Source organism: Hemitrygon akajei, chromosome 4 (assembly GCF_048418815.1).
Source record: "Hemitrygon akajei chromosome 4, sHemAka1.3, whole genome shotgun sequence".
Classification (NCBI taxonomy): domain Eukaryota; kingdom Metazoa; phylum Chordata; class Chondrichthyes; order Myliobatiformes; family Dasyatidae; genus Hemitrygon; species Hemitrygon akajei.
This window is the reverse complement of record NC_133127.1, coordinates 87,908,602-87,923,794: the sequence shown is the minus strand read 5'-3', so window position 1 is coordinate 87,923,794 and position 15,193 is coordinate 87,908,602. Positions and strand designations below refer to the sequence as shown.

At 41.1% G+C, this 15,193-nt stretch overlaps 1 protein-coding gene and 1 long non-coding RNA gene across 2 annotated transcripts in view; both read right to left on the bottom strand.

Annotated features, from left to right (window-relative positions):
- Nucleotides 1-565: 565 nt before the first annotated feature.
- LOC140726518 (uncharacterized) lies at nt 566-2,263 on the bottom strand. Its single transcript, XR_012098657.1, has 3 exons — nt 1,834-2,263; nt 1,318-1,454; nt 566-1,161 (listed from the first exon to the last, which is right to left on the bottom strand). It is a non-coding gene; the product is annotated as an uncharacterized lncRNA (long non-coding RNA).
- A 10,982-nt stretch (nt 2,264-13,245) lies between these two features.
- Nucleotides 13,246-15,193, bottom strand: part of gask1b (golgi associated kinase 1B) — a 36,421-nt gene continuing 34,473 nt past the window's right edge. Inside the window, exon 5 of the mRNA XM_073043012.1 lies at nt 13,246-14,004. Within this exon, the coding sequence (XP_072899113.1) occupies nt 13,797-14,004 (208 nt within the window). The 3' untranslated portion in view covers nt 13,246-13,796. The remainder of the gene's footprint in view (nt 14,005-15,193) is intronic.

Below are 15,193 nucleotides of genomic sequence, written 5' to 3'. Positions count from 1 at the left end.
CATCTATCATCTTGTGTTTCTCTCTCCCCTCACCCCACCTTTTAAATCTACTCCTCATTTGTTTTCTCTCCTGTCCTTCCAAAGGATCTCGGCCGAAACCGTCAACTATACTCTTTTCCATAGATGCTGCCTGGCCTGCTGAGTTCCTCCTGTATTTTGTGTGTGTTGCTTAAATATTATAAACATTGCTTGATTAAGCATTCTTTGGTTATTTACATAATCCATTACAGATTATATGTATGAAGTATGAGAATGGCATACGTCACTGTGCCAACATATCGTGATTACATGCCTCAATGATAGTAAGACAAGCTACGAAACACTGGCTCCATAATGTTGGGCTTGAAATTCTGCCCTGTGTTCGTTTAGGAAGAGAGACAACTTACACCGGAATATTACAAAACGTGGCTTTATTGCAGAATTTGTAACTGGCACAGCGAATCCACGGAGTCGCTGGAGAAGGCGTTCTGTTTTCCCCTTACAATCTGCTCTTATTTATACCCCTTTTCCCCCCAGCACAACCCCCGCTACATATTAGGTAATATCGGGCACTTGTGTCCATCTTATTGGCCCGCAGCCACATGCTCACGAGTTACCTGTTTCTTTTGTTTACTGAATCGCGTGACACTAATAGTATCGGTGTAGCGGGGTCCCCAGTTTCGCTCCCCCTCCCTCGCATTCCAGCCTCCTAACATTATGTGTGTTACGTGAGCCACTCCTGACCTGTAATGGCAGTCCCGAATTAACCCCAACACTCCCTCCCTTGGCCTCCCAGAGGCCACATCCCCACATCCCTTACAATCTTTTCCGCGGCTGCCGGGATCAGGCAGAGAGGTGAGCGTCCCCCGGCACTCTTTGGCGTGTCCTCCCTATTTGCTTATCCTGATTTGTCCGACCTAGGGTCACAAAATATGGGTAGGGGTTCCCTAAACATCCGCAATTTTTACAAGTAGCATGCAACATTTCAGAAAACTTATTCAAGAACAAATTCACAATCCCCCCCTTGCCATGGTCCATTTCAGTCCGTGTCCTCACATAGCGCGTCCGCTTTCCGGGAGGGCCGTGTCCTCCCCTTCCACCGGGAACAAGGGTGCCTGGTACGCCGGTGGAGGTCCATTCTTTCCAGTCAAGGCTCGATCTATAGTCCGGATGACTAGGGTCCTAATACAGGGTATGCAACAACAACCACACGTGATAAAGATAGCAATTGAAATAGACAGTCCTAGAGCCGACTGTCCCAGAAACGCTCCCCACCTGCCAGAGGTCTTATTTAGCCAGTAGAAAATGATGCCAGTTATTGTCCCCCTCCCTTCTTACCTTTTAATGCCCTGTTGGAGACCTCGGCGACAGGGTATGGACCATGCCACCGTTTTCCGTTCCAGGTGAGCTTCCCTGGGCCTCGGAGGAACACTTCCACTCCTACCTTGATGGTGTCCGACCCCTGCGGCTGCTCACTGTTAGATTATTGAACTCGCACAGTTATCAATTTTACCATATTTCTAAAAACTCTCATATACTCTGTTACTCAACACACCAATGTCTGAGTTTTGGTAACTCGAAATTGAAGTGCTCCATGGCTCCCAAGTACACAGAGAGGATCAAATGTGGGACGGTCGCCTTTCAAAACCTGACCTTCGCGTGGGAGATTTCTCCTCTTAACAACCAGTCTAAGGTAGGCGCCGTCAGTATCCCTGTGTACTACGGTGTCCCGCGACTTAATTCTCCTCACTCCTGAGACTTTTATGCCCATCGTGGGCGGCGGGTACCCTCACTCAGAAGACTTTTCCACGGGCGGAGAATCTTCCTAAAAACAGATTAAGAGTTAGTACTTACCAGTCACGATTCTGCACCGGGAATGATCTCTCCCAGGGTAATTTGGGGTTGGTGAGGATCCGTCAGCAGACAAGATCTAACTCAGTGATTTAACTATCTAGTGGAAGTCTTAGATATAACAGGCACTTCCTGACCTTAGTCGAGCTTGCGGCCGCAAGTTGTCTGCCGTCGGACCCGCCAGCCTGTGTTGTCTCTCCCTCCCCACGTCGGGGTCACCAAATGTTGGGCTTGAAATTCTGCCCTGTGTTCGTTTAGGAAGAGAGACAACTTACACCGGAATATTACAAAACGTGGCTTTATTGCAGAATTCGTAACTGGCACAGCGAATCCACGGAGTCGCTGGAGAAGGCGTTCTGTTTTCCCCTTACAATCTGCTCTTATTTATACCCCTTTTCCCCCCAGCACAACCCCCGCTACATATTAGGTAATATCGGGCACTTGTGTCCATCTTATTGGCCCGCAGCCACATGCTCACGAGTTACCTGTTTCTTTTGTTTACTGAATCGCGTGACACTAATAGTATCGGTGTAGCGGGGTCCCCAGTTTCGCTCCCCCTCCCTAGCATTCCAGCCTCCTAACATTATGTGTGTTACGTGAGCCACTCCTGACCTGTAATGGCAGTCCCGAATTAACCCCAACAATACGCAGAATAAAGTATTAATGGCAAGACTCTTGGCAGTGCAGAGAATTGATCTTGGATTCTGAGTCCATAGGACACTCAAAGCTGCTACGCAGGTTGACTCTGTGGTTAAGAAGGCATACGGTGCATTGTCCTTCATCAATCATGGGATTGAGTTTAGGAGCTGAGAGGTAATGTTGCAGCTATGTAGGAACCTGGTCAGACCCCACTTGGAGTACTGTGCTCAGTTCTGGTCGCCTCACTACACTAAGGATGTGGAAGCCATAGAGAGGGTGCAGAGGAGATTTACAAGGATGTTGCCTGGATTGGCGAGCATGCCTATTGAGAATAGGTTGAGTGAACTCAGTCTTTTCTCTTTGGAATGATGGAGGTAGAGGTGACCTGATAGAGGTGTATAAGGTGATGAGAGGCATTGATCATGTGGAAAGTCAAAGGCTTTTTCCTAGGGCTGAAATGACTAGCACCAGAGGGCACAGTTTTAAGGTGCTTGGAAGTAGGTACAGAGGAGACGTCAGGGGTAAGTTTTTTACGCAGAGTGGTGAGTGCGTGGAATGGGCTGCCAGCGACGGTGGTGGAGACGGAAACAATAGGGTCTTTTAAGAGACTCCTGGATTGGTACATGGAGCTTAGAAAAACAGAGGGCTATGGGTAACCCTAGGTAATTTCTAAGGTAGGGACATGTTTGGCACAGCTTTGTGGGCCGAAGGGCCTGCATTGTGCTGAAGGTTTTCTATGTTTTTATATTTTTCTATTGAGTAGTTTTATATTTTGGAGTTACAAAGCATAACAGCTGGTTTTCAGAGGTTGTTATCTACCTCTTGAAGCACAGCATGGTTTTTTTCCCTTCACGAAAAGCGAGAAATGGTCAAGTAAAATTAAGAGCAGCACATGGTTTCTTCAGAAAAGGAGAGAGAGAGATGGTTGAGTTGAATATTTTTAATGTAGCTGCCTTTAACAAAAAGGCAGAAAATGGATGAAATTCATGGATTCATAAAAAGCGAGTAACAGATTATGATAATAATAAATTTGTTTAAAGAAAAAGAAGAAAAGGCTGGCTACATCAGAAAAACGCATTTGACTGCACAACACGTAGCTGGAATATGAATTTTGAGTGAATTGAACAATACTTTGAAGCAAATGAAATAGGAAAGAGAAACAAGTGCCAGTTCTGCTGAGTGCAAAAGGTGGAAGAGCATGCAGTTTGCTTAGAAGTTTAACTGCTCCAAACAAGCCAGCCAAAATAAGCTTTGATTATATTGTTAAAGCAATGCAAGAACATTTAGAACCAAAACCATTGTTGACTGCAGAATGCTTTCGGTTTCATAAGCAGATTCAAAAGGAAGGGAAGTCCATTTCAGCTCACGTGGCTGAACTGAAGAAATTGTCTGAAAATTGTCTTAATGGGCTTAACAATGTACTGAGAGATTGTTCAGTTTGTGGAGTCTTACAAGAAAGCATTGAAAAATGGCTCCTGATCAAAACACAACTCACATTTAAAAGAGCAGTTGAATTCACTGTTTCAATGGAAACCACAGACAGAGATCCAATTGAGTTGCAGTCAGAAATGAAAGTCAGCATAAACAAAATTGCAATGTCTAAACAGAAATCTACCTGACTGAACAAATTGAATTACCATTGCAGCAGGGGGTCATGTACACCAGACCAATGCTGTTTTAAAGGCAAAACTTGCAGAATTGCAATAAAGTAGGACACATACAAGGAGCATATAGGGCAGACTAAAATGGATGGACTGCAAAGGGAAGAGAAAAAGCTAAAAAGTCAAGTTGCAGTTTCAAATAGAGTATTAATCTGGCTTACACCAGAAATGAATGGCAAATTAATTAAGATGGAATTGGACACTGGCTTGGCTGTTTCAGTCATTCCACAAAATAAGTTTGAACAGCATATCAAAGATTCTGAACTGAAGCCTGCAGACATCCAAATAAGGCTGTATCCACACTAGACCGGATAACTTTGAAAACGCCGGTTTCACGTAAAAATGATAGGCATCCACACTATGCATTTTTTAAAATATCTCCGTCCACATTGAGATGGAGATTTTGGCGAATCTCCTCCTACTGCGCAAGTGCAGGACACATCTACCGAAAACAAGTGACACATTTGGTGTTGAATCTCGCTGTGAAAGTGCGCGTTTGTGTAGTTACAGACTAGAAAAACTTAAAACGACGGACAGCTGTTGGCTCTCATGCAGGAGAACTTAAAAGTAAAAAAAAACAAATACTGGAGCGTACAGAGGCAACCGACAGGGAGTTCATGGACAGATTGACCCGGCTGATGACGAACATTGAAAAACTGACTAACTCTGTTGCATTAATAAAGCACCTTGTTAAATGTATAAAACATGTCTGCATCAGTGTTATCTTGTATTTCCATACAATGTTACATTAGGCTGTTACACATCAATTGTCAGAGAAGTACTTGCATAAATAGGTAAACCACCTTCATACGAGCAAGGACAGAAAACAGGGCAAAGTGAGTATACTTATTTATTCAGTAAGTTATGGGTCAAAGTATTTGGTGAGTACATTTCTAACTCTTCTGGCGTCAGTCTCATTGCCGTCTGTTCTGAAATTGTTAGGTTGCGTTCAAGAAAACAATAAAATAGCGCACTGCCATCTGACAGTGTTTTCAGATTTCTCCGGTTACCCCGTCCACACAGCTCCGGTCAATCCGGCATTTTCAAAATTACACACTTTGGAGAGCGTTTCTGAAAAGCTCTGGTTTCGGGGGACGAAAATGCCATTTTAGTGTGGACGGAAGGTAAAAACAAAGATAAAAAGCTTTGGTTACAGATTTATCCAGTGTAGTGTGGACATAGCCTAGGTACTTATGCTAGAAAAAGAAGTTAACTCCTGTGGAAATGACATTCGTAACAGTGACATTCAACAACCAACAAGCCACACTGGGATTGTTTGTGGTAAATATGGGAGGACCGGCATTGTGAGGACATGAATAGCTGAGACAACTACAACTTGATTAGAGATCCATCCACTATTTGCATGTCACAACCCCTGCAAAAGAGTCAACTGAAATCAAATTAAGAAAGGTACTGGGTGATGTCGCAGCTGTGTTCAAGAACAGCACTGGAAAACTCAAACATATCCAGGGTAAAATAGTGTTAAATGAAAATACCAAACCCAAGTTTTACAAAGCCTGCTCAGTTCTTTATGCCATCCGTGATAAAGTAGACCATGAGCTAGATTGTATGGAGGCTGAATGAACTCTTCCCAAGGTTGATTGGAGCCCATGGGCAACGCCAACGGTCCTAGTAGCCAACAACAATAGGTCTGTGGTGTTTTCAAGGTCACCATCAACCCTGTGCTGGAAGTAGATCCCTCTGCCCACGATCTTTCCAAATCCTTCTGCAGGGAAACAGTTCCGCAAAGTGGACTCATCTAAGGCCTACCTGCTGATGGAAATGGAAGAAGAGTCCAAAGTATTTCTCACCATAAACACTCATAAAGGATGTCATCGCTATAACAGGCTTTCTTTTGGAGTAGCATCTGCACCTGCAATCTGGGCAAAAGCTCTGGACAAAGTGCTCCGAGGCACTCAGTGTTACCTGGATGACATCATTGAGGATGACAAGAAACATCTCTGAAACTTCAAGGCAGTGTTGAAAAGACAAGAAGTTACAACTTGACACTGGGGGCACGTGATTGACGCACGAGGATTACACAAGTGTGATGAGAAAATTCAAGCTGAATGTCCCAGCTGCAATTCTTTTTGGGATTTGACAATTACTATAATTAGTTCCTGCCCCACCCCTTGAAGTCATTACTACAGATCGGGAAGAAATGGCAATGGACAAAGCAGTGTGTTCTGGTTTTCCAAAGACAAAGGAAATGGTGACGTCAGACACTGTACTCACACATTATGATGCACATCATCCAGTGAAGCTTGCCCGTGATGCCTTACCATATGGTTTAGGTGCTGTCATGTCACATGTTATGAGTGATGGAAAAGCCTTTGCATCATGTTCCTTTATCACTGTACAGAAAAAATACACAATGATTGGCAAAGAGGCCTTGAGTCTGGTTTGGGATGTGAAATGTTTCAACCAGTACCTGTGCAGGAGAGAGTTCACCCTTATTACTGATCGTCAACCACTGGTGTCCATTTTCAATCAACAGAAGAGTGTTCCACTAACAACAGCATCACAAGTGCAGAGATGGGCTCTGTTTCTTGGAGGACGCAATTACAAGATCAAATTCAAGAGGATGACTAATCATGGAAATGCTGACAGATTATCCCGTTTACCTTCGGAAAACAAAATACCTGAAAAATCTACAAAAGAGGACACTCCTCTTGGTGTATTCTCTCCAATGTAAGTTGAAAGTTTCCCTATTATGGCAGTGATGATCCAAAGAGAAAACAGAAAAGACCCCACACTGTCTCAGGTCTTCAGAGCAACCCAAATTGGCTGGAACGTACAGCAGAAATTCTAGTTCGCCCATTTTTTTTACCAGCATTGGGATGAACTTGACCTGGGCAGAGGTTGCCTTATATGTGGATTTAGACTTGTTGTACCATCCAAGATGAGAGCTAAAGTGTAAGAGGACCTGCATGTCGGTCATCTAGACATGATCAAAATGAAAGAGCTGACTGGAAGATTTGTCTGATAGCCTGGAGGTGAGTGGATTGAGCAGCTTGGCATACACTGCTTAGGATGCCAACACGTCCAGAAGATGCCAAGATCATCGCCTCTCCATCCCTGGGAATGGCCTGCATTGCCCTAGCAAAGGATTCATGTGGATTTTGCCAGACTATTCATGGCATAAGTTTCTTGGTAGAAGTGACTACAGCTACAAAGTAGCCAGGAGTGTTCCCAATAGCCTCCATGATAGCCTCACAAACTGTTGATTTGTTGAGAAGCCTCTTCTCAAGGACTGGTGTTGCAGACCACTTAGTCAGTGACAATACACTGCAGTCTGTGGTGGACTAGCTTCACCCATCTGTGGACACTTTCTGGAGGTCCAAGATCCATACGTTCCACAACTGCTGGACTAAGTGTGTAAATGTAAGAGAGGACTATGTTGAAAAATAAATGTTCTAGGTTTTCTGAAATTGACTCCTTCTACCTTAGGCCTCGAACATATCAATCACTGTGTGTGTGTGTGTGTGTGTGTGTGTGTGTGTGTGTGTGTGTGTGTGTGTGTGTGTGTGTGTGTGTGTGTGTGTGTGTGTGTGTGTGTGTGTGTGTGTATATGTGTATGTATGTCTGTATACATATATGAAATAAGTTGAGATGAATTCCATTTTGAGTTGGAGTTCATAGCTAAGCAGGGAGGGGTATTTAATATTTAATATTTTAGTAATATTTGAGTAATATTGCAAATATGTTGATTGATTATGAATTCCTTATTGTTTACATTATTCATTAAGGGTTATAGGTACAGAGTACAGGAATGACATACGACATTACACCACCACGTTATAAGTGCGCACCTCACTAAAAGAAAAATGAACTAAGGGCACATTATACCCAGCTCCATGGTTTTCTTTTGATTAGTTTTATATTTTGGAGTTACAAAACATTACACCACTTTTGCTGATAAAGGAGTTCAGGATATTCAACTTCTTCCTCCTAAGATGAGTCCAGTGTCTGTTCCATCTAATTCTCAACGTACTGTCTCATTGGCTGTTGGGTGGCACGTGTTGTTGGTTCTTGCTCAAGTATGAAGAGTCAATATTGAAGACGCCAGAGGCTACTTTCTCCTGATTGTGACACTGATTCTCTGCCATCTGCCAACCCTGCAGTACAGGGAAGAGCTGGAGCAGTTTGGGACATTAATTCTGTGAATATGAGCCTGACTGAGGAATTATCCCGCTCCGCTTGGGAAATAGTGCGAGAATCGAGAAGGCAGGAGACGGGGGGAGGCCAAGAGAAATATATCAGGAAGAGACCGGGAGTTTCCCAAAGACAGTCCTCACCCCCTTCAGAAGAGCCATAAAGTTTGGCTAACTTTAAAAATGGTGAGAAGCCAAACGGAAGCAAAAGTAGATGGTGATATACCTATCTCGAGAAATACTTATTATAATGTGGATTTTATATTACTCAGTTATTCTTTATTTGCTCACTTACTCCTTTTTCCCCACCAAAATGAGAATGTATATATGTGTACAAACGTTTGTATGTAATATATGTGTGTGTATATATATATATAATATTTGTGTGTGTGTATATATGTATATATATTACACAGGGAAATCTTTTCTGTGTAATGGATTTGTTCACTGACTCTTTTATGAATACTGCAATGGGGGTCCTCAACTCACAAGTAGGAGGGGTTATCCCCCACAGCTAGACATTTCCTCTAGCTCAATGCAGGGTCATCTACTAGAGACCTCAGCCTTGGAATCACACGTACATTGCCATTTTTGTTATTATTTGTGTTTCTTGGGTCTCATTTGTTCAGGGAGTAGATCGATTAAGTTTTATTCTAATTTCAATGATACATTGACAGATAAATACAGATGGCTAAAGACAAGGTAAAATTCATTTCTTTTAATGTCAATGGGCTATTAAATCCAATCAAACGTAAGAGAATTTTATCCAATTTGGAACAATTTGATTCATTCTGGGAAAAATGGTTTAACTACATAATGCTTCATAAGCCTGATTTTATTCTCACAAATTAATCAATCTGTTGTAAAAAAAAGATCACTCCCTACTTGTACATAGTTCTTTCCTTTTGCTTGTTTTTTCTTTCCACTCTTTTCTGTAAGTGTATACCCCAGATAAATACTTTGTGGAGATTTGTGATATATATAATTATATGATATATATGTACAATGTCTGAAATACATCATATGGAAATGTTTGTTTGATTATGAACTTCAATAAAAAAATAAATTACAAAAAAATTCTGTGAATATGACTGTCTCTGCTTGTGACTTAGTAAGTCCATGGGAAGAATCTCACAATTTTGGCACAGGTCAGCCTCGGCTTGTGGGGAAGACTTTGCAAGACAAATTAACATCTGTTTTTATTTATATGACAGAATGTCAAATGTATTGCTATTGGATCTCAAATTACTTACAGCATATACCACCCTGGTTCAGGACAACAGACCTCCTTCCCTAAAAGAAGGAACCAGTTGTTCTTTTAATAAACTGGTTTCATGCTCAAAAAATTGATTTATTTAATTAATGAAATCTAAATTCCACAACATCCATAGTGAAATTTGAGCTATCATTCCAATTCAGTTAATCTTCCCAATTATCCATCTAGCAATATAACCATTTTACCAACATTCTCATATACAGCTATGGCCATTTTGTTGCATGTTGGCAGTTCAATGCATTGTCAGTTTCCAATTAAACAGTTAAAAAACTGAACTTCTGTTTGTTGCATTCCAAACTATCATTTAAGGATAGATTTTAGCTGTTCTCTGGAATACTTAAGAGATAATATTACTTAATTGCAGCTTTTGTTTTGTCTCTGTAATGGGAATGTTTCTAGAAAGAAAGAAATACATGTGGAAAATAACTTTGTATTAGAAGAGAATGAAAATGCTCTTTACATTCAGGACAGAAATTAGCAAGAGTGAAAAGAGTGACAAGATTCCCAGACACACAGATGAAGTCATTAAACTTTCATAAAGTCTGTACACATATTGTCCTCTGCCACTTGCTACTTCCAAACCGATGAAATAAAATCCATGTTTTTAAGAGGAGTTTTACAAATTGTTAACTGGAATTTTACCCAATCCAACCAACTGGCTCAAAGTACTGTGTGGATTAATTAGATTCTTTAGTCAGTGAGTATATTGTCAATATTCTGAGCAAGGATTGAGAAACAAGGGCAGAGCACTGGGATTCGGTACCATATTTCAGAAATCCATTTCTCTTTGGGTGGTCCACAGCCTGATCGTCCATCTGCATCATCGAGTTGAGGATTGTGTCTGGTCGAGGTGCTGACCTTCCAGAGAGGTTCCGCTGATTTACTCCTGTGGACCTCATACAGATGTTTTCCATTTGAATGTGGGAATAACTAAGCCTGCACAATTCATTACTCCCTTCCCAGCTGAGGAAATTCATTTTAATATTCAACACCAAGGAAGGCTTGGCCTTACCCAGCAGAGTAGTTTAAACCAGGGTCCTCAGGCTGCATTAAGGGCTGGTGGGTGGTCTGAGGCATGCATTGGTATTTCCCCAATCAGGTCTCTTTATAATTTAGGATGACGTCTCATTCTGTTGTCATGACATGACCTAAAACATCACACTTAAGTCAGCAAGAGCAGCTGAGTGGAATTTAAGTGCCTATCTAGCTTTCAGTTGAGTTTACTAATGCCAGAGAACGCCACAGTTTCCACATTAATGCTTAGCACCTCCTTTCAGAAGTGATCAAAGATTCAAAGACGCGAAGTTCTCAAATGTCTTTTGAGCTTTCCTTTTCCAGGTTTGAGTTTAATTGGCAAAGGTTGTGTTATATCACCGGTATTTGCTTTATTCCATGTGAATGTAGCCCATGCATTGTTTCCTTGTGCACAATGAGTCTGTAACGATATATTCGATGAGTCTAAAACAAGCCACTACATTCGTCAGGAGGTAGTCACATCCATTAAATTAACTACTTCAAATTCGGTCTGTGGCCAGGGTGTGACAGGTAGGGGATCCAAGTGGTCATGCGAGGAGGAGCTGCAGCATTAGAGCTTGCCAGCAGGATTGAGATTGTTGCTCCCTGTGAGGACAGTGGGACAGCAGGATGGAAGAGCAACTGAACTGTGGCCCTGTGGTTTGGGGAGCCATTGCCCGGTACCTGGGAACGTCTCATCCAATCTGCAGAGGAACTTGGAGTGTGAGGGGAAAGATCCAGTTGTTGTGGTCCACATGGGTACCAACAACTAGGAAGAACAAGGAAAGAAGTTCTGCTGAGAGAATTTGGGCAGCTGAGGGCTAAATTAAAATGCTGAAGCAAAAAGCTAACAATCCCGGTGTTATGTGAAAATTGTTTGCGGGTTAATAGGATCAGAGAGCTAAATGCGTTGCTCAATTGGTGTGAGAGAAATGGATTTGACTTTGTGGGACATTGGTATGTTTTGGGAAGGAGGGAGCTATTCCGATGAGATGGGCTCTATTTGAACCATGCTGGGACCAGAGTCACAGTGATCACGTTATAGGGTAACATAATTGGTGGAAATGTACAAAATTCACTGACATTAAGTTGGGATTTCATTTTAAGAGACAGGTCTGACATGATTATGTAAAGGGTTTTTAGTGTGTTTTTGTCTTCAAGTTTTGGAGTTTCATAAAAGGTGTCATGCTTTTTCTTAAACATGGAATGTCTCACTTTGTTTTATTTGTGAAAACCTGCATTGGTGACCACAATGCTCCAGGACGATTCCAGGGTTTTGAAGATGTTGACCAATGCAGTAACTTTGAAACTGCCAGAGTTTTGGGAGCAAGATGGCGTCGCTTGCTTCATATAAGTCAAAGTTCAATTCGCGCTTCGAGAAATCTCTGCTGCCAACACAAAACATTTCTATGTGGTAGCGTTGCTCAGTAATTCCATGACTGTGAGAGTGGTGAGCCTACTAGAACACCCAGCTGAACACAGTTTGTGTTTAGGTGTTGGAGTTCAATAAAAGATGTAACACTTTTTTTCTTAAACATCGAACGCCTCACTTCATTTTATTTGTGAAAACCTACAACATTACTATGTCTGTGGATAGCACCTTAAACTAAATAATTGGGGCTGTGTTCAAAAGTTTGGAAAAGTGAGGATATAACAAAAGGGAAGGAGAGAGCAAGAGAGGTTATTAAATTCTCCACAATAAATAAAGAAAAAAAATTTAGAAAAGGAAAAGAATTTAACTTGAAAAGAATGATGAATATTGGACTGAAGGTGTTCTATTTGGATGCACATAGTATATGAAATAAGGTAGATGGTCCTGTAGTGGAGTTAGAAATTGGCAGGTATGACGTTTATGGCATCAGAGATTCCTGGAGAAAGAAGTTCAAAGCTGGGAGCTAAATACTCAAGGATATGTATCCCATTGAAAGGATGGGCAGGTGGGCAGTGGAGGTGGAGTGGTTTTGTTGGTGAAAACAGTTAAATCAAATCCTTAGGAAGAACAGATGTGACATAGAATCAGAAGATGTAGAATCCTTGTGGGTAGAATAGAGAATCTGCAAGGATAAAAAGATCCTGATGAGAGTTAGATACAACCCTCAAAAGGATAGCCAAAATATGGGGTACAAATTAAAATGGGAGATAGAAAAGGCATGTAAAAATGGCAATTTTACAATAGTCGTTGCGGATTTCAATATGCAGGTAGACTGGAAAAATCAGGTTGGTGCTGGATCCCTAGAGAAGGAATTTGTAGAATGCCAACAAGTTGGCTTTTTCAAACAGCGTATGGTCGAGCTCTTTAGGGAAGAGGCAAATTTTGATTGGGTCCTGTGTAATGAACCATATTTGATTAAGTAAAGGAACCTTTGGGAGTTAGGGATCATAATATGATAGAATTCATCCTGCAGTTCGAGAGAGAAAGAAGCTAAGATTTGATATTTCACTATTACCGTGGAGTAAAGGGAACTACAGATCATGAGAGAAGAGTTGGCCCAACTTGATTGGTGGGGGACATTAGCAGGGATGACAGAGGAGCAGCAGTTACCACTTAGACCAACCAATTGTTGACCGACAACAAGAAATATCTTGTGCTTTCTGAACAGTCTTTTCAGATCTCATAATCTTAGAACACAGGGTTGTTCTAAGATGGTCAAATAAATAAATGTACGTAACATTTTGAACAATCCCAATGGATTTTAATAAAAGTTTGCTCCAATACACAATTTACTTCATTTTAAATTACAGAAAATAGGTTTGTTTTAAAAAATTACTAAAGCATTCACAACCAACAGTGGAGTACAGTAGTCTGTTTCATTGCGAATCACAAGATATATGTAGATACGTAGAAGTTTCCTTGCATTTAAAATTATTCTTGCTTAATATAAAAGTTTGCATGTTCTCAGACAGGCAAAAATGTCTTTATAAAATCTCATCAGATTTCAATATATTTTGATTCATCGGCATTGTGAAGGAATTAGTACAAAAAGGGCTCAACCCAGAACTACTCTTAAGTAATTTAACTGGTAAGTTTTACTTTTGTTACTCATATCAATGCCGAATTTTAATTACTTACTTTACCTTTTATGAACTATAAGTACATCTACAACAGTGTTTATATGTGATGAATTTAGCACAGAAAGTTGGCATCAGGAATAAAGCCTGAGGAATGAACCTCCTTTGTCAATAGATGAAGCTTCACAAGATAGTAATCCATAGTGTAAACAATTACTCATTCATTGGAAGCACCTTGAACCCATGTGCATTAATGTAAGTGAGAAAGATTGTTGCCCTCCTTTCAATCACATCAATCAGCTTCTCTATTCCTCTGCGACCACCCTGGCTCTCCCAGTACAGCTTGTCCAGGAATAAAGACTGAAGAAGCCTCGCTCGAAGAAGTCCATTCTTCAAGATAGAGATAGCAGACTCTGGAAATCTACAGAATTTAAAAAATAAGGAATCGTAATGCTGTTCATAACCTCCTTCCTAAGTGCACATTATATGGAAGTAAACCGTATCATATTTTGAATTACAGGATGAGCCAGCTGCCTCCTAAATTCCATTGATTAATTGATTTACTTAGCTATTTATTTATTTATTGAGATGGAGGACAGAATAGGCCCTTCCAGCCCTTCAAACTGCGCTGCAGACAATACCGACTTAACCCTAGCCTAATCACTGGCCAATTTACAATGACCAATTAACCTATGACTAGTACGTCTTTGAACTGTGGGAGGAAACCGGAGCACCCAAAGGAAACCCACGCAGTCACGGGGAGAACATACAAGTTCCTTACAGACAGCAGTGGGAATTAACCCTGGATCACTGTACTGTAAAATGTCGTATTAGCCAGTATGCTATCGTGCAGCTCCAAGCTTGCCACATCTAATCACAGGATCTTCAGTATCCTCCCATCCAAGTTATCACAATCTCTGCTGCTTACATCCAATTGTGTTTGTCTCACTTATCACCATTGCTAAACTAGATCCCCAGCCTCCAAAAAAATGAAATTAAAGTTCTTGGCTGAAATGTTTAGCTTTAATCAATGCTGACCCAATAATTGAATGACTCCAAATGGCAAGTTTACTCAAAATTGCTCTTTATCTCCCCACATCATGGTTATAACTGAAATTAAATTCTTCCGTGAGGCAGTATTTTGGAATGCAATTTGCTAAGAAATTTTTGCAGTAGAAAATTTACCGTGACATACAACTGATGCAGTTTTGTTTATTTGCCTGAAAATCACCATTACGCAAGAAATACATTTTAGTGATTAGCTCCATTTTACAGAACTGAAAATAAAATCTGTGTCGTCAGTGTAATAACAGAAACGTTTACTAATTTACTGGAACACTGTTGTTTGCATCTGAGTAATATAAACACACAGCTCTTTCGAAAGTGGGCATTAGATTGTGCAACACACATAAAATGCTGGAGTAACTCAACGGACCAGGCAGCATCTATCAAAAAGAGTAAATTGTCGACATTTTGGGATGATCGCTTTGTACTTCTTCCTCCCCTCCCCCACCTTCTTACTCTGATTTCTCCCCTTCCTTTCCAGTCCTGATGAAGGGTCTCAACCTGAAGCGTCGACAGTTTACTCTTCTCCATAGATACTGCCTGGA